The 22,734-nt window shown below is 40.4% G+C and overlaps 1 protein-coding gene across 1 annotated transcript; it reads right to left on the bottom strand.

Moving 5' to 3' along the window:
- Positions 1 to 4,402: 4,402 nt before the first annotated feature.
- On the bottom strand, positions 4,403 to 22,581 carry LOC306695153 (protein-glutamine gamma-glutamyltransferase K-like). Its single transcript, XM_079158314.1, has 14 exons — positions 22,519 to 22,581; positions 15,888 to 16,177; positions 15,589 to 15,780; positions 13,585 to 13,836; positions 11,568 to 11,686; positions 11,378 to 11,485; positions 10,744 to 10,921; positions 9,645 to 9,783; positions 9,358 to 9,550; positions 8,630 to 8,783; positions 8,258 to 8,542; positions 6,596 to 6,756; positions 6,361 to 6,497; positions 4,403 to 6,264 (listed from the first exon to the last, which is right to left on the bottom strand). Exons 2-14 carry the CDS (start codon positions 16,174 to 16,176, stop codon positions 6,123 to 6,125), a joined length of 2,349 nt encoding a protein of 782 aa, XP_079014440.1. The 5' UTR covers position 16,177; positions 22,519 to 22,581; the 3' UTR covers positions 4,403 to 6,122.
- Between the last annotated feature and the right edge of the window lie 153 nt (positions 22,582 to 22,734).

Here is a 22,734-nt window from a genome sequence, read left to right as displayed (position 1 = left end):
ATTAATGAGCTTCGGAGTCCATTGAAGACACTGTGTGGTGGATGGCCTTCAAACACGACAATTGTCTTTAACTTGGCCCTTGTTTGCTTTTCAACATTGATTTCTAATGAGTCTTGGGTAAGGCCAATCACTGAGCCAGCCTTTCTGATCATCTTATTCATGACCGCCCCCGATAGAAAACATGAAGAAGCTTCCTGCCGATGTCAAATGATCTGAGCTTCCTGAGGAAGAAGAGTCTTGACTGAGCCTTTTTAAAAACAGCATCAGTATTCTTTTTCCAGTTTAATTTGCTGTCCAGATAGACCCCGAGATATTTATACGACTGGACAATTTCTATCTGCTGACCTGAAATTGTCACTGGGGAGTCCTCCTCCTTCTTCCTTCTAAGATCAATAACCAACTCTTTGGTCTTTCCAACATTTAGTTTTAAAAAAATGTTCATCACACCAGCTGACAAAAGATTCAACCTCCCATTTGTAGGCCAGGTCATTGGCTCGGGTAAGTAGACCAACCAGGGCAGTGTCATCTGAGAACTTCTGGATGTTACAGGACACGTTGCTCTGCCTGTAGTCAGCTGTATAAAGTGAGAATAAAAAGGGGGATAAAAGTGTTCCCTGTGGTGCTTCAGTTTTAGTTAAGATAGTGTCAGACAGTTTTTTATCAAGCCTGACAAACTGTGGTCGAGACAGAAGGTAATCCAAAACCCAAGCAACAGTTGTATTGTGCAGTTTAAAGGTCATACGTTTTTTTAGCTAAAAAGGTGCGGTTGGATTGTATTAAAAGCACTGGAAAAGTCAAAGAACATGATCCTAACAGAGCTGGCAGTCGTTGCAAGATGACTATAAATACTGTGGAGCATAAAAAGTAATGCATCATCTACCCCGACACCCGTCCTGTATGCAAACTGCAAAGGATCTTGATAGGCTGAGACCTGTCTACTCAGGTGAGCCAGGACAACCCTTTCAAAACATTTCATTATGTGTGACGTCGGGGCTACAGGTCTGAGGTTAGTAAGAACTATGACTCCTCACACTGTTTTTCTTTGGGATTGGGACTACGCAAGATGTCTTGAGTCACTTCTTTGTAAACGAGTGCACGGTTATCATATGAATTGATCTCTATGACAGCGATGTTTCAGGATCATTAACACAGATACAGAATGGGACGTTCTCCAGCAAACGAAGAGACGAGTGAGTCATCTCTCTTTTATGAAATTGTGTGTGTGTGTGTGAGTGGCCTTGTCTCACATCTATTCAGTCAAATGATGACACAACATTCAGCCCACAGATTTGTGATAATCTGCCATTAGAACGGATTTTAAAGATTCCAAAACTAAGGTGACCAGACGATGGCTTAAACCAGTGGTTCCCAGTTGTGATGTTTAGAAGTGTTTGTATGAGGTTCTCCTCCACAGTCAGGGTTCTACTACAGTAGATGAGTTTATAGAAACAGACAGGAGAACCAGCACGGGAGCAAAGTAATGTTCTGCTGTGGACGTATTTTAGACTCCTAAAAGAATCTCTATCAGTGAACACTATATTTAGAATATTTTCACCGTTTTTCGCCCTCATCAGGAGGATGATGGTCAGCGAGCACCCTGCTGAAGGAAAGCAGACGTCAAGCAAAAGTATGCGTGGTTGTGTTTAATTTAAGAACGAGGAAGCTGAAGGATGCGACGCCTTCAAATGCACGTACACTTATTGAGCATCTCCAGTTCCTGCAGCTGGTTGCACGACTGCAGCTCTGACTGTAACACCGAGGTCTTCTCTACGGAGAGTTCGCTCCTACAGAGAAAGAAAACACACTTCTTACTCTTTAAAAACGACTAAACAAATGTGCTGCCATTGGAAACAGATCTGCACACCAGGTAGCTATCGTTAGACGGATTTTAACAAACACGTGACTACAAACTATTTTAGTTAAAAAATCTCTGAACTTCTCAGAGGCGCTGGTATCGTCGCTGTGGATGAAGCGTCAGAACCCTGACGCCGCTTTTCTGCCAGAAGAAAAACACTATAATACCCATAATGCATCACAAGCACATGTGACATACTACACCAGTTGCTACTAATCTATGGAATACAGCAGAAGTAAAAAAAAAGAATACAATTTACACCACGGCTACAGAAGATAATGGTATACGAAGGGAAATACCAGTCAATATATATATATATATACACAAAACATGCTTGTACCATCGCTTTTTCAAAGTATCAGTCAAACACAGTAGTAGTGCGGAAGTAGATTATACGCTAACAAAATATCACAGATTTATATACTTTTACAAATTTGTACTTTGAGAACATTATGGTATATAGTACAAAGGACCTTCTTGGTCTTAGTGAGGACTCGAGCTGCAGCGTTCTGACTGACTTTTTACAGAGACCTGTAAACACACCGTTACAGTCGTCCAGTCCACTGAAGATAAATGCGTGGACAAGTTTTTCCAAATCCTGTTGAGACATAAGTCCTCTAATCCTTGATATGTTCTTCAGGTGATAGTAGGCTGATTGTGTAATTGTCTTGATATGGCTGCTCAGGTTGAGGTCTGAATCCAGAACTTGCAGATAGCTGTGAGGTTCTTGACAATTAGAGTCGCATCTTCTTTAGAAGGCAAACTGTTCAAAAGATCATCCACAGAAAGACTTCTTGTGACCGTGTCAATTACTTCTGCTGGAAATCTGTTTTGATTGTCATCAGCAATTTATCTTAGAGCATAACATGCACAACTCTGAGTAGAGTTTTCTTTCTTTTTGCAAGTTGACAATTTGTGCTTTTTCTGTCAATTTAACAGTCTACTTTCTTACAGAGTAGTCAATATCACCAGAAATAACCCGAGGCCCTGTCTCGGTTAAGAGTTCAGAATCCGCAGTGTGATCTTCTTCCATTGTCAATTATGCAAATTTAGTTTTGTGAATACGCACTCAGTTCGTTTATACAGACACCACCAATGCATTGGATTTAATGCGCAAAGTCATGTGTGCACACAATTACAACAATGGCCATTCTTTTGTTGGACGTAGCGCTACACATACCTTGGCGTTACAGTCACCACGGTTGCTTATTGTTTGTTTAGACGCGTGCCATAAATAACAAACTCCAGTTTCCAATATTGGCTTTTTATTTCTCACATAAACAGAGGACAACCACTTTCTCTGTCATAACCATTTCCACTACAAAGACAAAAGAAATCATAACATTTATATTCATTAAATGTTGGTCCTGTCTCATTAGCAACACCTGCATCAAGTGACCCTCCTGATTATATTCACCTGTTGCTTAATTGACAGCGTCACTACGCCCTCAAGTGGTGGGAGGTTGTACGGAACAAAACAATAGCAAAATGGCTCTTACAATAGTATTAACCTGGGATTATGAATGGATGAAATCACAATTGCTATATTTGGCTCGTATGACAGCAGATCCGTTTCCAAGACAGCTGAGCAAACTGTTGGCCTTGACTTAAGGACTGACGTAATAAATCCCTTTATTATTACGTCGTTTTTTTGTTATATATATATATAATAATTACACATCAGAGAGCTACTATCAACAGCCAGGCTGTTACCGAAGGCCTTCAACCCTGAACCCTCAGGGACTCAGCTGGTAAACGGTAGGAATACAAGTAACGTAGCTGCAAACAACTGCACATTACCGTGACAACGTCATATCATGTTGTGAACAATTGTGGGTTATTATATTTTCATATATTTTTGACTCCTTCACTTGAACGTCTTCCAGGATTTCGCCTCACGAGATGAGGGGCGTTTCCCAAATTATGTATTTACTCGTTTTTGTCAAAACAGCTTCTAGAACAAAATGAAAATAAAAGTTGAATGAATAAATCTGTCTGACATAATCTCTGCTTGCATTCCTCTGATTTTGTTTCATCTTTACACCTTAATGTTTGTGTAAATGTATTATTCCAGGCTGAACACACGTGTGCCGTCCTTTGTTTACACTTTGCCGCACTGCCCCCTGTCTGTCGTTCTCAGGTATTGCTAACCACACAACCTTTGCCATTCATCTGCTGAATCCTTATCACAATGTTGAACTTTAAGATGGTGGGTAGTGCGAGTGGGAAGCATGGACCAACATGCAGGCATTGATTTCCTACAAGAATATACATATTCAGACACAGAAAGCAGAAACAAACCATACAGGTTCATCACTTTGGGTCCTCTGCAGACTATTAATGAGAGAAAACCCTCCGGTAAACAAAACACACTGGCCTTCCTCCAACACAAAACATAGACCAATCAGATTGCTGTCTTCCATGACCTTTTATAACCATCTCACCTGCTGCCTGCAGCCAATCACAGACAATCTCTATAATTAGTTCCACTTTAATTAACCCAGGTGGCATCAATCTCTCCTCATTTGGAGCCAATTAGTAGTCAAGTTTACTTTGCCAAAATACTTTAATCAAATGTACCCTCAAGAGGCATAATCAAAACATACATATTGTTGATAAACAAGTAAACATTCCCTTCTTTGGAAGTGACAAACATTACAGTGGGAACAATTACCCAAAGAGAGATTAAACAGAAGACTGAACACAAGTAAACAAGCATTTCTCAAACAAGTTTCCATATCTCATATTAAAAAAAATATATATATATATTAAATAGTGGAGCTTCCTCTCAGTAAACAAACATTGACTCAAGGAAATTATATATTGGGAGTGGAAGTGACAAACTTCTGAACAAGCATGCATTCAATTCATGTTTTGATCTTTTTTCCTTCCCGTCCCGGAGATATCAGAAGGTCTTTCTGATCAAGTTAGGGGCGTTGGACTGGACGGTATCAACGATATAAAAAAAGGAAATATTTACATCATGTTATTAATACACGTGATATTATGTAAAAACTCGGGCACTTCTTAAATCACACTGTACAGTTATGGTTGCACAATCTGTGTCCACTTCCCTACACCCATATTTTGGGTGTATTATGTCTAGCAAAAAAGTGAGGCCAATGAAGATATAAACCTGCATAAACCTGCATTCTCGCTAATGTCCATCAGGGGGCGACTGTCCGTGTTTTTGTCTTAGAACTTTAACTCTTTCCCAGTCTGTTTTCACTTCATGAAAGGTCATTGTAACATTTTTGGTCGCCTGAAAAATGTTCTTTTAATTCAAATTGTGTGTATATATATATATATATATATATATATATATATATATATATATATATATATATATATAGCGATGTTATCCATTTTTGTTATTATGTTATTATAACAACAGATGTTATTATTCATACATGTCAGGATAACATGTATGAAGCTAGCTAGCTAAACCAGAGGAAATGTTTAGTTTATAAAAGGTCATTTCAGGTTGGACGTAGCTGAAATATTAACGCTAGCTCTGTTGGTATCCTAACATTCATTTAAGGCCAGTCAGGTCAGTTAACTCTCGGTCAGTGGTTAAACAAGCTGAATAAAAGCATTACCAGTCAGGAGGCCTAATGCCAGCTATGCGCTTGAGTTCACCAACTAGCTTTGATATTTAACACTTACTCAGCTTCGGTGAAATGGTCGGAGCACATACGATCATTTTTGTATTTCAACTTCAAGTTCTTCCAGCAAAGCAGACGCGTCTTAACATTTTGGTGGCTCACCATTTGCTCTGTATCATGACTTCTGGTATCTCTGGAGAATCTTCTTTTTGTTTTCCTCCAACACGGCGGCGCGACATCGTAACTTACCCCCCGTGAATCTACGGCAACCAAACATTCATGACACCAGAAACACACTGCTTTCTAATGTCACAATCTACATTTTAAAATCTTTGTTTAAATAATACAAGAGCATTTGCAGCAGTATTTTGATATTTAAATAACAATTATTATGGTCAACACATAGCAAAGTAAGCAAAATAAATATTCTACATAAATAGGCCTAAAAAATCCTGATCTTCATGTAGAGCCTGTTTTTACAAAAGTACACCTCTGGATGGACATTGTGATGAGTTGAAGCTAATACTGGTTTTCATTGCATATAAAAGCTTCTGTCCAACTTTTCTCTTCGATGCTTCATGATTACCCGTCTCTCTCTCTGTGGTCATTTTTTTAAACACTAACTTAACATATGAATGAATCGCTGAAGAGACGCCGTTGCTTTATTCCTCCACCGTGATGTCGGTCACCCCGTGAACCTGTGTGAGCTGCTTGCAGTCCAATGAGGCCATTAACTTCCTCGGTCCAGGCAGGGAGGGGACGAGGTGCTCAGTCAGAGACACGGATGCATGACTGCCAATATCTCTGAGGACAGGACAGGAAATGACAGTGTGAATCACAGAAGAGACAGAGATAAAAAAGAAAGTTAAAAGAAAAGTATATTTCCCCTCGCCCCCTCACCCATAATGAATCTTTTTAGCTGATAGGAGGCCCAGTCCTTCCACGTGGAATATCACCGCTTTCAGCACCTGTGGTAGTGGGTTAGTAAAAGAAATCTCCACCGCCATTCGTTCTCCGACCACTGCCTTCCCGATTGGCTGTAAAAAAAATACAAAGGCAGAAGAAAGCAAAATCAGATCGGAATTTATATCTTAATCTTCATTACCAGTAATATATGAGGATTTGTTTGGCCCACCTTTAGGATGAGGTCTGGGGTCCTGAGGCGGAAAATGAACTGAGTGGCGACGACCTGCTGCGTTTCTTTGACCCGGCCTGACAGCGTCAGCATCAGGGCCGCTTGGTCTATCAGCTGGTCCTTGTAGTCTTTGTACTCCAGGCTCCACTCCAAAGAATTTACTGTAGACCGAAGATAGTGAAAGTGTATTTCCATCATTATGACATTGCAGGTTTTTTGTTTTTAGCTTTATAGTATTGTATAGAGTAAAAGTGAAATAGTTTTTTCGTTCTTGCTGAGAGAGAATACCGCTCTCATTTTTGTCTTTTAAATGTAAAGCTATACCAGCAGCCAGTTAGCCTAGCTTAGCCAAAAGACTGCAAATACTTCACTGTAGACCAAAGATGATAGAAGTGTAATCCCATCTTAACCTCATTGCTTTTTTTATATAAATTAAGAGTAGTATATTGAGTATTTTTCCTTTCTTGCCGACAGTTAGATGAGAATATCGATACCACTCTCATTTCTGCCTGGTAAATGTATAGCTATAGCTAGTTAGCTTAGCACTGCAAAACAGGGGGAAACAGCTAGCCTGGCTCTGTCCAAATGTAACATCAGCCAACCTGCACCTCTAACGCTCACTTATTGTAATTTTCTTGTTTATTTATCCATATTTAAAAAAGTGTTCCAAAGAAAATGTATCTGCCACACCATGTAAATGACTTAGCTTTAGAGGTCTGGTACTGTAAGGGCTGTTTCCAGTCATTGTGCCAAGCTAAGCTAACATATAATCATATATCATATTAAATGCAAAATATGTAATTTTCTGCTGCTCTCAATCAAAACAATAACAGAAGACTAAGTTTGGTGACGTAGTGAAACAGCGTGGGATCATGGGAGTTGTTGTCCTCATTGCAGTCAGCTTCTCCCGTTAGGATTTCTTCAGTGTTCATAAATATTTTTACCATAGAGGTCCCCTCCTCTCCAAAACAGACAGACCCAGCAATTAACCAGTAAAAACACTGAATAAAGCAGTTTTATCTTAAAAAGCGGTGCATCTCCAGCGCTGTTCAGCGGACAAAGGTCGTCCCGGCTGATAACTTAAGATCACGATGTCTGATGGCTAAAAATCCTTCAGTTAAAATTTAAAGACGACCAAGAACTAAAAAGTGTATCGTAAAATAAAGGGTTTAAAAATGGATACAACGTAAAAGTAAAAACAGCTTGTGGTAGACAACCACAAAGCTGAACAAAGAGGACAAGACGCCGTTGACAGGCGGCCGAATGAAAAGCACCGTCAGCTTGATTCAATTTACAGATTTCTCAGGTCTGGAAGTTGTTGGAAACATTAGGGATAATGTAAGTACAAAACTCAACCAACTTAGACATTTTAATGCGGAAAAGTTACAAGTTCTACCTTTAAACAGGCAGAAATGAGAGTGAACTCAATCTTCTCATCTTGGCAACAAAGCAAAGTCGTATTTTTCCGAATTCTTCCTTTAAGCATGAGTAAAACGCATTGTTCCTTGTCACTATTTTTTTGCAGTTTGCTGAAGTGTCCACAAAGGAAATAGAATCACAAATGCACTTCTTTTTTTTTCAATCATTTGTGATTGTGAAAAAACCCTGTTGATGCCTGCGTAACATTTTCTTCCTGCACCCTGACGAAGACGCTCCACTCACCTTCGTTGGGCTGCAGGTCCAGTTCCATCTTGTCCTTCCTGACGGTGGCCTTGTGGACGCCGGTGTAGTATATGACATCCACCTGGCTGTGCAGCATGAGCTTGCGTTGCTCTGAGCTGTCGTTACTCAACGTGATGGTCAGCTCTGCGTCACTCCCCATTTTCGGCCCTTCGCCGTCAATGCTCACTTCCACGGAGACGTCCTCCGCCGTGGGAGAGGAGTAGGCCTCTGCTTTGGAGCCATAGCTACACGCCCTCTCCACTGCGATGCGTTCCTGCTCAGACCCTGAGAAGGACCAGAACTGTTGAGTTAATTCAATAAAGTACAAACAACATTTTTGAGTGCATGTGATCTCCATTGGCGTGACGATACCTTCAGGGTGTTTGTAAAGGTCTGTGATATCAAGGCGTTCATCGCTGCCAACGGCCTTCGTGCTGATGAAGTGGCCCATCAATTTTTTCTCACTGTAGATCTGACTGAAGGTCCCATCTAGGTTCCTCTGCCAGTAGATTTTATCGCTGTTCACCTGAGAGCGAGAGAGAGGGAGAGAGAGAGAGAGAGAGGGAGTTAGAAAACAAAGCCCTGAACAGATGGGAAACGCCATGCATCGTTAAATGTAGGCCATACATGCTTAGCACACAGCGCACGCCGGATCTGTCAACAAAAAAAACACCAACAGATCTGTTCACTCCCGTAGGTCAAAGTATGTGAGGAAAAAACCTTTTTCTCCTGTTGGGACTCTTTTTTGCAAGTCTTGCAACTTTTATTGGGGACGGTGGGGGGAGGTTTGAGGAAAGTTTGACAGCTTTCCGTTTACATATCCGAGATTACTGGGACTCAACGGGATCCTTGTTCTTTACTCCGACACAACAGATGTATATCTGACTGATCTGTTTCTCTTACTGACTGACAGAGTGAGTGAAAGGTGAGCGACGACTGTCGCTGGCAAAGAGAAGGAGGTCGTCTCCCTATCTGCATGTCTGTTGGGAGGTGTACAAGTGTGTGTGTGTGTGTGTGTGTGTGTGTGTTGGTGCTCCCATTGTTAAAAATGAACAAATCACAGACCGCTGCTTTCAAGTTAAACTCAATATTCCACAAACCTCGGCGAACACAAACGGACAGTCGTGTTTGAGGAAGACCTGGCCGTAGCGGACGGCGGCGAGAGAAGCAGGGCCGCAGCAGTAGGTTCCCTGGCTGGTCTCCTGAGGAGTGGCGTCGACAGCTTGCCAGCCTCCGTTGCCTGGAGGCAAGTCTGGACGAGCCATCCAGCAGTCGTTCCACACGTGGAAGTTCCTTTGGGGGGGGAGAGACTGCAAGGTCAGGCTTAATGAACCAGAGAGCGAAAAAAACAAAAGGTCGGCATCACAATGACGGCGTCAGGACGAACCAGATGGAGTCGGCGTTGAGGTGGTCTATAGGGTCCAGGTTCTCGTCCAGGTATACGTCCGTCGTCAAGGAGACGTCTGTGTCGTGAGCTGAGCTGAAGTTGGTCACAGTTCGACTGGGAACTCCCAAACACCGTAAAACTGGAGAGAAAACAGAGCGATGAGGCGTCAGAGGTCAGTGTCTGTGAGACGTTTAATGGTCAAAGAAAGAAAAACTGGAATACTTTATTATAACCCGCTTTGTTAAATGGCATATTGACTGTTAATCCAAATTTAGTTTATACATATCATTATATCACTGTTAATTATTAAATTAATATTAACATTTGGAACATAAGGCTATATATTGTATGTTATTTTAGTCAATACAGGTTGTTATTTTACTGTTAACAAACAATGAAAGGATATTAAATAATGTTTTTAATTATTAAAACCTAATTATTAGTTATGCTATATTTTATCATTAGTTTGTGTGATATGAAATAATAATATTATAAATTAAGTATCATAGCAGATTAAAGGCAATAACATTAGTACACTATTTATTATTAATATTTCTAGAATTCATGTTATTTTAACAGTTTATTGCTGCACACATTACAACATTATACATGCTATATTAAATATGTTGTTAATGATTACCAAATGATTTTCAAACCTTCAAGAAACTGTTTGTTGAACATCTATAAACATTACATAGATGGACCAGTTATTAACCATTGACAAAGTAATACATTTATACATGCTGTTGTATTTATGAACCGTCGAACAAACTGTAATAATCAGTTGGAACTTCATAATAGCATCCAAATCCTGTTTATAGATGCTTTACAAAGTATTTATTAACCTTTTAACAAAGTCTGACAAATATCTGGTCCATAATGTTTTCAAATCATTTGGTAATTATTAACAAATACTTAATATTTTATATACAATGTTAAAAGAACATAAATTATAGCCTTACTAACAAATAATAAAAGGATAATTCAGGTGTAATAACAGTAAAGTAACTATAAACGTAGGTTAAATTATCTATCATTTGACCTTTTAATCGATTGTGGTTAATATATAGTGTTACAAAACTCCAGACAATCAGCTGACCTGTCGTGACTACACCACCAAAGACCCAGCACTGGCCGTACTTCACGGGGTTGCCGCTGTTTTTAATGTATTCTTTCAGGATTTCCACACTTCCACTCCAGACGGTCGGGCTGGTTCCAGCCGAGTAGTCTCCTGACCAGTTTCCCTCCACTACTCCACTGTCACCAGGGGAGTTGATCTAGATCAATCAAGAATGTGGATTATTATACTTCTAAATGTTCCCAAAAAAAGAGAAACACGGACCCTGCATTTGCTAATTAGCACTAAACACAATTTTGTTAGTTACACCGGTATTTGGTCCCAAATCAAAGTATTGGAAAAATTAGAAAATGTTGATGTGATGATGGTGGATTACTACAATTCATCATGAGGGGAATGTTTGTACAAAATTCATGGTACAATTCATGGCAGTCAAATTGTTGAGAAAAATCACCAAAAAACAGAAATGTCAAAGAGTCAGGGGATCACCAAGATCAATAGGATTCCTCCTCTGGGGACAATGAATGTTTGTACAAAATGTCATGGCGATCCAGCCAGTAGCTGCCAATAGGTGTTGACATTATGGCAGTAGCTCATATTTACTGCGTACCACATTATGAGGGAGAAATACGAAGGTGTGGAACAATAGTCTCACCATGGCTGAGATGACTCGCACCACATTAATGGGGTCTCCCCACCCAGACGGAGGAGTTCCACTCTTCTCCAGGACAAAGACACAGGCAGCAAGAATCCCGTCATCAAACTGAAACCAGAACAGAGGAAACGGTCAGTTTCTGCTGCTCCGTCTGTCCACCAAACCCTGAGCGATCAAACAGCCCGCTCACCTGTCCGTAGCTCCACGTACGCACTCCAATTTGATTCGACGTGCCGTAGTAGATCCGTCCGATGTCATTCAGGACGTATTCCTGCCTCTCCTCTTCAGAATCCAGGAACACTGTGTCATCTGGTGGAGAACAAGTGAGAACATTTTCTCCCATCTGACACAACAAACCTGCATACATTTGTACTATTGTGGTGGGGTGGGTGTTTGCATGCTTTTATTGAGAACCTCAGTACTGTGTTTGAGACGCTTTAAATGTCTAATCTTGTGTGTATTGGAGGTGGGAAGGTTGAATTTTGTACTATTCTAATATCAGATTTTCTTGTCTATTTTTATCACTATTTTACCGACCTGCCCATGACTACGGGTGGAAAATACATTTGCTAAAAACTTTTTTTCATATATAAGGTTAATTGTGCATTGTCACCGTTTTTTTATTTTATTTGTGTCAATTGCAGATTTTATATGTCGGCACTTCAAAATACAAAATTCCTGCATTGAGTGTCCATTTGTTAAAATTTTATTTTGTTTCTCAGTTTTTCCTGAGAAGATTTTGTTAGAATATTTGTTTAAGCATAAGTAAAGAAAAAAGTCTTGTTGAAGCACGCCTCTGCCTCCTTCACATTTTCTCTGAAATGATGGTGAACACTGTTGTGGCCATTTCGAGATGAAACACTCGTAAGATTATCAAGGGACCTAAAAGTGATGCTTTAAGGTTTTTCAGAGGGAATGGCAAAACATTTATTGTTCTTTTTGTGGGATTTTTCTTAAAGGATGTCTGTAAGTAGCATTTCGGGGGATCTATTTGCTGAAAAGGAATACAATATTCATAACTATGTTTTCATTAGTGTATAATCACCTGAAACTAAGAATTGTTGCTTTTCATTCGAATGAGACCTTCACATCTAAATAGGGAGCGGGTCTTCACAGAGTCCGCCTTGTTGCACCGTCATGTTTCTGTAGTAACCAGAGCAGCAGAATGCAAAACTGTGGTACCACCAGCCACTATCTGACTTCCGCTGCTCCTAGAGTAGTGTTATTATGATCGGGATGGCCTTCTCATAAAAGCACTATCAGGAGTAAAATGGCGTTACCACGGTTTTGCACCTGTCGGCTCACGTTCCCGCAGTCTTGGAAAGGGGAGGATTGAGCGGAGGGGTATCGGTTGCAATCTGCAGGAACACTGCTAGATGGCACTAAATCCTTCACACTGTCCCTTTAAAGCATGGATGGATTACTGAACAGGCCTACAGGGCACAGGCTCAGGGGCCAAAAGTGGGAGGGGCCCCCAGGCCTTTACCTACAAAAATGTCACTAAAAGAGACACAAACCAGCCAGGAAGAAACTCAAAATGACTACAAAGAAAACCCCAAAAGAAGACAAAGAAACCAATGACTATGAAAAGGGGCTCAACAACCACAAAGAGAAACAAAAAGAGATAAAACAACCGGAATAAGACACAAAGCAACCACAAAGAATTGCAAAAAAAGGATTTCTAAAAGGGGCAGAACACTCAGACAATAATTGCTAGAAAAAGAATTATATGGAGGCAAAAAACAACTATAAAGAGACACAAAACGACTATTACCAAACGAGGCAAATCCAACACAAAACAACAACAAAAAGGAAGACTAAACAACAATAAAGTCTGTTTGTCTTGCTCCTATGGAGGAGAGGTACAATCCGCCCATGCTTCAAAGGAATAATTGGTCATTTTTGCTTTCTCACGGAGAGTGAGATGAGAAGATTAATGTCTCGTGTCTGTCTGTTAAATATAAATATAACAAATAACAGGCTACCACCAGCAGGTTAGCTTAGCTTAGCATAAAGACTGGAAACAGGAGTAAACAGCTAGCCTGGATCAGGACCTCTAAAGCTTACAAATTACTGTTTTATATCGTTACTGTTTGGTTAAATGACTGTATCGTCTGGTGAGTCTTTTATTTTGACCACCCCCTGAATATGAACCAGATATATCAACCTTATGCTGTATGTGTCCTATTTTTAAATCCAGTGTTTACCTTCACACCAGGGGTTGAACAACATGTAGATGTCATTAGCCGGGTCATGTTTGGAGACAGCCTGGCCGTTTGCACAAGTCGTTTCCACGGTGAGTTTATATCGGCCGATGACGGCTGTCGGGGGAGAATTCACCGACAGCATTATCTTGTTGTCATCCTGTCTCACAACGGCAGCCTCCCAACGATTGGTCTTCAACTCCTCCACCAGAGGGATGATCACATGGGTTCCCTTTGACACCGTTGGCAGCAGCCCTGCGGAGGTGAGAGGACACACACGTGAAGGAATATCGCACTTGGAAGCTGTTCTTCATTCCCAAACAGGAGAAGAAGCATCACACAGTTCATGAATTCAATTGCTGGGTTTCTTTTGTCACCCTCCCTTAATATGAGCCACACCAGCATTCCTATCTTGATGGGATATGTTTGAAAAAATAGAAAACAAATGGAAGGAATCCAGAATGTAATGTCCTGACAAGGTACATATGCACACACACACACACACACACACACACACACACACACAGCATGTCATGACAGTACTTCATCTCAGTGAAGCTGTATTATAAAAATAATCTGTTGCATCTTAGCAGTGGCGGGCCGTGCATTTTATACCTGGGCCTTCAGTGCTGTCCTGCAGCTGAAACACCACCTAATAACCTCATGATGGTGCCACATTTGTGGGAAATATAATGTTTTCGGTGGACTGCACTCATGTAGGAGAATGTGACCTCTCAACCAGGAACTAAAAAAAAACAAAACAAAAGACAGCTGAGGCCCCGCACTTCTAGGAGGCTAAACTAGCTTAACAAACAATAACGCCGCTCATGATGGTATGCTTCGTAATTAACGGAAAATGCATATAGTCCAAATCTATATAATTAACACAATGACAACAACAAACTCACAAGAACCAGTCACATATATTCATATGACAAGAGAGCAACAAATCAATCCAGTAACACTGCAGCGGAACACCTACACACTCCAGGGCCATTCAGATATTAGATGTAAAAGAACAAACGCAGTTGACCTACCAAATGCTGTTCACTTAAAGACAAACTCCATCCTCCTTTCTTTGTTGACAAAGATTTTAATTCCACGGTTAAATCCTAACTCACAAATCCGTTTCTCCTCCTTCAGCCATTGAGTGTTAAAAAAACAAAGCGAGGTAAAAAAAGAAAAAAGAATCTACACCAAGCTAAATGCAAAACATTTCATAATTTCTTCCATATCTTTCAATTTGAACTCTTACTACTCTGACTAAGCCTCTGATGGCTATTTTGAGTTTCATTTTCCAATAGTCACGTGCTCGACCACTGACCAATCACAGCACACGCTGCACCTCACTGCAGAGCTGCTGCACCTGGAAACTGAGCTGCACGTAATGCTGACGTACTTATAGGCCAGCTAGAAGGCTCTGGCACATCAAAGAATACACCCAACATGTCAAACTAAAGATCTGATTGGTTGAAGACTATGACAATCGACAATATCGTACCCATTCACTTAAACTGTACATGGATTCAAGCTGCACTGGAAGCAGAGCAACTGAGGAAGACAGTAGCTGTGCAATGAGAAAATAATATTTTTATAAATTATAATGCATATAGTGTATTTGAGAAAAATTATAAAATTATAAAATAGCTATAACTTTGTGATTCTGTTTAGGCCAGCAGAGAAGGCCTTGCTGGCCCTGACGGCTCACCACTGCCTCTTAGAATACAGTTCTTTGGTCCATAAACCAATGTGTGACGTTACAATGACTACATCTACTTCTTAAATACAGTCTATGTGCGTAACACAACCTGCGAAAGTAACCTAACAAACTTATTTATTTAATGTAACAAACAAACTTATTAAAACCAAATGCGTAGGAGAGTGCACCAAAAATCTAAAATGTTTTCTTAAGATATCTTATCAAGTATGAGGACGCCCTGTAGAAGTGAACTTCACTGTTCAAATTCCCAATCAACAAGCACCATGCTGTTTCCGTGGAGGACTAACCTGTTTTAAGCTCAAGGTGAAGTTTGTCCGTGTCGGGGCTGAAGGGTCGAGACAAGGTAATCCACATCAGGAAAGTCTGTCCTCTGCGGATAATGAAGTAATCACTTTGGTAGAGGTTTGTGTGGTGCTCTGTGCGATTCTCCCCCGATTTGCTCTTCATCAGGTCTATAGATTGGACTTTCAGGAGAAGTCCTGAGAAAAAACACAGAACCAAATACATACGAGGGTGAAGCCAATCTCATTGCTGGCATTTACTTTGTTTGATAACACAATCGTGAGCTCTCCGAGATGTCAGTTACCATCAAGTTCGCTGCCGCCCGTCACCGGCTTCTCGTCATCTATCTCCTCCTCTTCATCCAGCTCGTCGATCCCTGTGACCACAGTGTCGGTGATGTCGTCGTCGTTAGGTTTGGGACGGCAGCACGGGCAGACCTTACGAAACCACCGCCGACACGCATTTTCTTCCCCAGCATCGTCTTCCTCAGGCTCTTCATTTTCTTCCTCCTCGTCTTCCCCTAATCCGAGAGTGACAGATGGAAACCGACCCACTGCAGATCTGTCTCTGATTGATCGCGTGACTACAGGCATCCTGAGAGGAAAAGGTGAAAATGAAATGCTTCGTCACTGATTATGTATTGATTTTCCGGAAGGACATCATTTTTAAAACAGCTCAAAAGGTCAACTTCTTAAATATGAGTTTACACCCAAGTCTTCATGCTTTAAGACTGTGATTAAAACTACATCAGTGAGCTAATCTTCAAGTTAATTTGTTGCTTTTCGTACGTGGTACAGCTGAGCTGAATCAAGACGACATTTTTTGATTTGAGTCCTTCATCTTTTCAGAATTAATATCACAAAACAAGCACATCATGTTAAAGTGAAAGTCCACCCTATAAGATTCATAAAATAAATTATTAACTTGTGAATGCTCCAAATTAAAAGTTATTGATTTATTAAAGTGGTTCCCAGCCTTGTATGATGAGCCTTCATTGACACCAGCCATCATGTTCCAATGTGTCCATTTGAAGAGATTCCACACCGGGTGATATTTAACACTATTATGTAAAAGTGATATTGTTATGTTATAAAACTGTCAGTGTTTTTTTTGGTTTGGTCAAGTTAACATGGATAGAACCATTAGGATAGAAGCTTGACATTTGAACAATTTATCCATTTCTTTTAGATTTGGTGATTATTTGCAGCTTTATTGCAGCTAATAATAACTTTTAGCCGTTCATCTTTTATCTATCTCTGACCTTTTCAAGAATTTTTCTTTACGTTTAGCCATTTCAAATTCATAACTTTCAGCTAAATCTATTTAAACTGTTTAATCATTACTTTTATACAACTATTTTAACAATTTATCCTTAAGCTTTAGCTTACCATTCAACCATTACTTTTAGATAACTAGACAACGAAACTACTAAACATTAGTTCAGCTAACTATTTAACCGGTTTCTAACTATTTCATTGCTTTTAGCTAACTTCAAGTGTATAATCATTACTGTACTATTAAACTGTTTACCGATTTTAACATTCTTAATACTTTTAGATTATTAAAAAATTAAACAAATGAAAATAGTTCTTATAGTAAAAAAAAAAAGGTTGCAGTTCCACAAATATTCTTTTATGTCTTAAAACATTTTCAATGTCAATTAAATTTGCATATTCTGTTAGTTGGTCAAATGACCCGGAAAAAAAGACTCACTACAGGTCTACTGTGTGTATTCTACAACATGTGAGTCCACATGTAGGACTTTGATCTTTAACGCTTTAACGTAAGAGGAGCACTTACTCTAAATGTTCATCTTTCATTTTCAATGTAAATAAAAACTCAATCATGCATAAATATAAATCACCATTAACAAAACTGGCAACTTGAGAGGAGTAACTTACTTTGATAAACAGGAGAACAAATTTACAATTGGTCAAATCAAATACCTTACATTAAACATGCTGGCATAAACGTATATTATAATTATAGTAAGTATGACAAATGTAAGTAATCCTTGACAAGGTAACTATAATCTGATTGCACATTTTTATTTATGTAATCTAGGCGGATTATAGTTAATTGTTGTTTGAAACATGATCACATAATCCCCTTTACATGTAATGCTTCACTCACACAACAAACATCGGATAAGGACGTGTTAAACATGTAGCAACAAACATCATCCTGCATAACGGGAAGAAGCTCGGCTAACCGCTCATGATAAACATTCTTCCCAAATTAAACACAACTCCAACATCAAGCAAATAAATAAGCACACTGATGCCAACAGTCTTAGTATTTGCACACGGCTTTCCTCCAGCAGCAAACAGCCTTCCATGTGAAAACACTGTCTGTGTCTCCATCTTGTGGATGAAACTTGGTATTGCGCTCATCATAAAGGCACTGGCCCTCAATACAGGCACGAGATGGTCAAATAGTGGTGTACATTAAATGTCATAAAATTAAAAGTCAGACAGTCTGACGATATCGATGGATCAGAACCAAAACTGATATTTTCTCTGCATACCTTTTCTGTTCTTTGATATCTGAGAAATAAATGACATTGGTGATGAAGAGTGTTAGTATTACTTGTGTAATTTTGTAGTTAACATTGCGGTGGAAACAACAGATAATCGTCAGAAGTCACAAGGCATCTTTAGTGTCACATTAATAACCCTCTCCACAAATCCAACTCTACAGTGCAGATATTTTGACGATGTAACCTATTACAAAGAGGAACTGAATCATGAATATTAGCTCATAAATATTTATTTCATCCACTAATATTGCTGCTAAACTGAGAATGAGTCACATAAACTATCTTGAATGGTTCATCTTCTCTACATTCAGACAATCATCCCTCATGGCATCAAGCTCTCACTCTGCAAAACCATCGGGACTCATCTGGAGCAGGAGCACTGATGCTGAATTACAATCTGATTTATTAAATCAGTGAAAAGCATCCAGCAGGTTTTCTGGGGAGGTGAGCACGGGCTCTGATTCACTAACTGTGCCGGGAAACACATTTTGTGTAAAGATCAAAATGCCGTGCTTTGGTACCAAAGATTAGACTCCCATTTCTCAGAGCATTGAAGAATCTGAGCAGAAAATGCACATGTATTCTGCAAAACCTAAGCTGGGTGGATGCTACAAATCCATCCTATTTCTCCCCACATTTCATTTGGCCTCTCCTTTGCTCACCTCACTCTGATTGGATTCTTTCTGGCAGCGATTTTCAGCTGTCAAGAAATGCTACAAACCCACTGAAAACCCTTTCCCACATGCACTTTAAATTCCTTGGCAGTGACTTTGTATGCTATGTGATCCGATGAAGCAACAGCAGGACTGACAATGAGTTCGCTCCACATTCATATTGCAAATGGAGTTAGAGACAGCGAGTACAATAAACAGACAATAGTAGGCTACGTGAGAGAATGCCTCATGCAGCTCAGGATTGTGAGTCATATTTATTGTTGACAGAGGAGGCTAAATAACAGCCAAACCAAAACTATGAGCATAAAATAAATCCACTACAACCGATAAACATGCTGACTTCTACTGTCTGCGCATTACGAGATAGCATCAGCTCGTCTCACAGTAAAAGTAACAGCAGCTAAAACAGGGCTACGGTATATCAGTTAATGAAATACATCAGATTTACTCCTAGTTGCATTCAATAAAGCAGGTGAAACAATGACCTTGTCATTAATGCATTTTCATCTGCAAGTCCCCACAATGATTACATGTGGGAAACCTCAGTAGGTTGTGAAAGTTTGCAGCAGGGTGGGCCCTCACAAAAATGTTTATGAGCGAAAATAAAATCCACCACAGCACCTGCCTCAGTGCCAAAAATATTAGGGCAGCAGAAGAGGAATTGTGCTCCGTATGTTTGAGATTACAGTCTGTTTACAGGATATCTCAGACCCCTCCCCCCCAAAAAGAGATACACACAGATCAACAAAATCACTGCACAATACAGAGATTATAAGACGTTTCCACTGCCCTGTAAACTAACGCAGTGAGATGAGGAAGTGCGACCCTCACCGAGCCAAGAGCGACAAGTTGTTGATGAGAAGACGCCTGACCGCTGATCCTGCTGTGATATGAGATCGCCATGTGACATCCTCACTACTCAGCGCAGACTTTTCTCTGGCTCCCTCGGGGCCGTGGTGGCACATGTCTGCATGTTTACATGCCAGGATTATCCCATGTTTGTGCAACTGATTACATGTACAGACCAGGTGTCTGAAGAGTGAAGTCAAGGCTGAAGCGTGTTAAACCTGCATTCCAGTGGCGGGCCGTGCATTTTATACCTGGGCCGTCACTGCTGTCCTGCAGCTGAGCCACTCCCTAATAAGCTCATTATGACGACACAGCTACGGTTATTTGTTTCTAGGGGTGTAACAATACACGTATTCGTATTAAACTCTTCGGTACGAGGCATACGAACCGAACAATAGTTTGATTAATACTACTGCATTTGGAAAATGCAGAAGCTTAAATTGTAGGAAATATGTTTTCTGCACTCACGTAGGAGACAACAGGCTGTGTGACCTCTGAACCTGGAACAAAAAAATCAAAAACAAAAAACAGCTGAGTTACCTCATGTGTGTTCTGGGAGGCTACGCTAACTAGCTCAATGGGAAAAGTTTAGCTAGTTAGTTCTGCTACACACTCGAGGGCCATTAAGATGTAAAAAAAAAACGCAGTTGACCTACCAAATGCTGTTCACTTAACGACAAACTCCATCCTCCTTTCTTTGTTGACAAAGAGAAACACCACCTAATAACCTCATGATGGTGCCACATTTGTGGGAAATATAATGTTTTCGGTGGACTGCACTCATGTAGGAGACTGTGACCTCTCAACCAGGAACTAAAAAAAAACAAAACAAAAGACAGCTGAGGCCCCGCACTTCTAGGAGGCTAGACTAAACTAGCTTAACAAACAATAACGCCGCTCATGATGGTATGCTTCGTAATTAACGGAAAATGCATATAGTCCAAATCTATATAGTTAACACAATGACAACAACAAACTCACAAGAACCAGTCACATATATTCATATGACAAGAGAGCAACAAATCAATCCAGTAACACTGCAGCGGAACACCTACACACTCCAGGGCCATTCAGATATTAGATGTAAAAGAACAAACGCAGTTGACCTACCAAATGCTGTTCACTTAAAGACAAACTCCATCCTCCTTTGTTGACAAAGATTTTAATCCCACGGTTAAATCCCAACTCACAAATCCGTTTCTCCTCCTTCAGCCATTGAGTGTTAAAAAAACAAAGCTAGGTAAAAAAATGAATAATCCACACTAAGCTAAATGGAAAAAACTTAACATAATTTCTTCCATATCTTTCAATTTGAACTCTTACTACTCCGACTAAGCTCTGATGGCTACCTTAAGTTTCGTTTTCCAATAGTCACGTGCTCGCCCACTGACCAATCACAGCAAACGCTGCACCTCACTGCAGAGCTGCACCTGGAAACTGAGCTGCACGTAATGCTGACGTACTTGTAGGCCAGCTAGAAGGCTCTGGCACGTCAAAGAATATGCCCAACACGTCAAACTAAAGATCTGATTGGTTGAAGACTATGACAATCAACAATATCGTCCTCATTCACTTAAACTGCAAAGGGATTCACTTGTGAGTCTGCAGGCCTTGGGCCTCTCTTCTTACCTAGAGACACAGGGGTGAAATCTGATTGGATATAAGTTCTACTTAAAACAAGCTGCACTGGAAGCAGAGCCACTGAGGAACACAGTAGCTGTGCAATGAGAAAATAAGATAATGGGAAAAATATTTGAATAAATTATAAAACATGCATTTAAGAACAAATATTAAATTATAAAATAGTTATAACTTTGTGATTCTGTTTAGGCCAGCAGAGAAGGCCTTGCTGGCCCTGACGGCCTGCCACTGCTGCATTCTCTCTAGTGTCCATCAGGGGGCGACTCCTCTGGTTGTATAGAAGTCTATGAGAAAATGACTCTACTTCTCTCTTGATTTATTACCTCAGTAAACATTGTAAACATGAGTTTATGGTCTCAATCTCTAGTTTCAAGTCGTATTCAATACAGCATGATGTTCATTTAGTAAATGATGGTCCATTTAGAGTCAAACAGACCATAAAGCAGGGTATGCTCTAGGGCGGGGCTACTGTGATTGACAGCTCTCTCCCGCTATGAAAGCTGTCGTGGTCACTTCCGTTCTTTGGTTGCAAAAAGTCAAGATGGCGACATCCAAATGGCCAAACTCTAGGCTCCAAAATGTCAGTCCACAAACCAATGGGTGACGTAACGTATCTAGTCTATGGTACAGAAAATCTGGTCAAATTGACCTTAAATTCACTCCCATGACGTCAGCAGCAGATGTAATAAAAAAACATTCCCATGTGATACTGATCCAAGTTTGGATATGTTCCTCGAGGAGGGTGATGATCCAGTGAGTATCCCTCGGCTACACTCATGACCTGTCGCCTCCAGACCACGGGGGCCTCTCATTTTGAAAACACAACGGGGGGGAAACAAAGGGCGCTTCACCGGTGGCGTCAGAATCAAAGCTTTACCAGGAAACTTAACACACAAACGCTGACCTTTTTAATTTGACCCTGAGCCAAGTACAAATATCACCTTATCATACTGGTTCGCTACAGATGCTGCTGAGAGTAAGAATGTAAATCCATTCAGGGAACAGATCAGATCAGTCTTGGTAATCATGCATGAAACTATTATTTGTATAATCCTGACATGACAAGCACACAGACTCTCTCCTTCTCCTATAAATCAACTATTTGGTCATGGAATCTGAGAGTTCTCTGCTCAGGATGTAAGTTTAACAACGTAAATTCTCAAACCAAAGAGCCGAGCTATCGGGCTGCAGACAGACACAGACACATGTGAAAACAGCTGGTTCAAACTCACGCAGTTCCAACGGCAGAAGAAGTGAGTCCGTGCAGACTGGAGGAAGAACTCTTCTGTGGAGCTTCGTCTTTGTGTTTCACGTGCTACGAGCTCAGACCTCCTTTAAATACTGGTGAGATGAGGTGAGGACACGCCCTCCCGCTGCACTGACAGCAGTCAGGTCACTTATTTTGCCAAAAAGCAACAGTTGAACTCATTTAGGCTGGCAGCCAAGCA

This window comes from Pholis gunnellus, assembly GCF_910591455.1.
Source record: "Pholis gunnellus genome assembly, chromosome: 4".
NCBI classification, from domain to species: domain Eukaryota; kingdom Metazoa; phylum Chordata; class Actinopteri; order Perciformes; family Pholidae; genus Pholis; species Pholis gunnellus.
This window is presented reverse-complemented; position numbering and strand designations above follow the sequence as displayed.

Coding starts and splice junctions, on each gene's coding strand:
- LOC306695153 (XM_079158314.1), bottom strand. CDS start 16,176: ATGCCTGTAGTCACGCGATCAATCAGAGACAGATCTGCAGTGGGTCGG. Junction 15,781..15,887: donor GGGCGGCAGCGAACTTGATG/GTAACTGACATC, acceptor GTTTTTTCTCAG/GACTTCTCCTGAAAGTCCAA. Junction 6,265..6,360: donor GCTAAAAAGATTCATTATGG/GTGAGGGGGCGA, acceptor TCCTGTCCTCAG/AGATATTGGCAGTCATGCAT.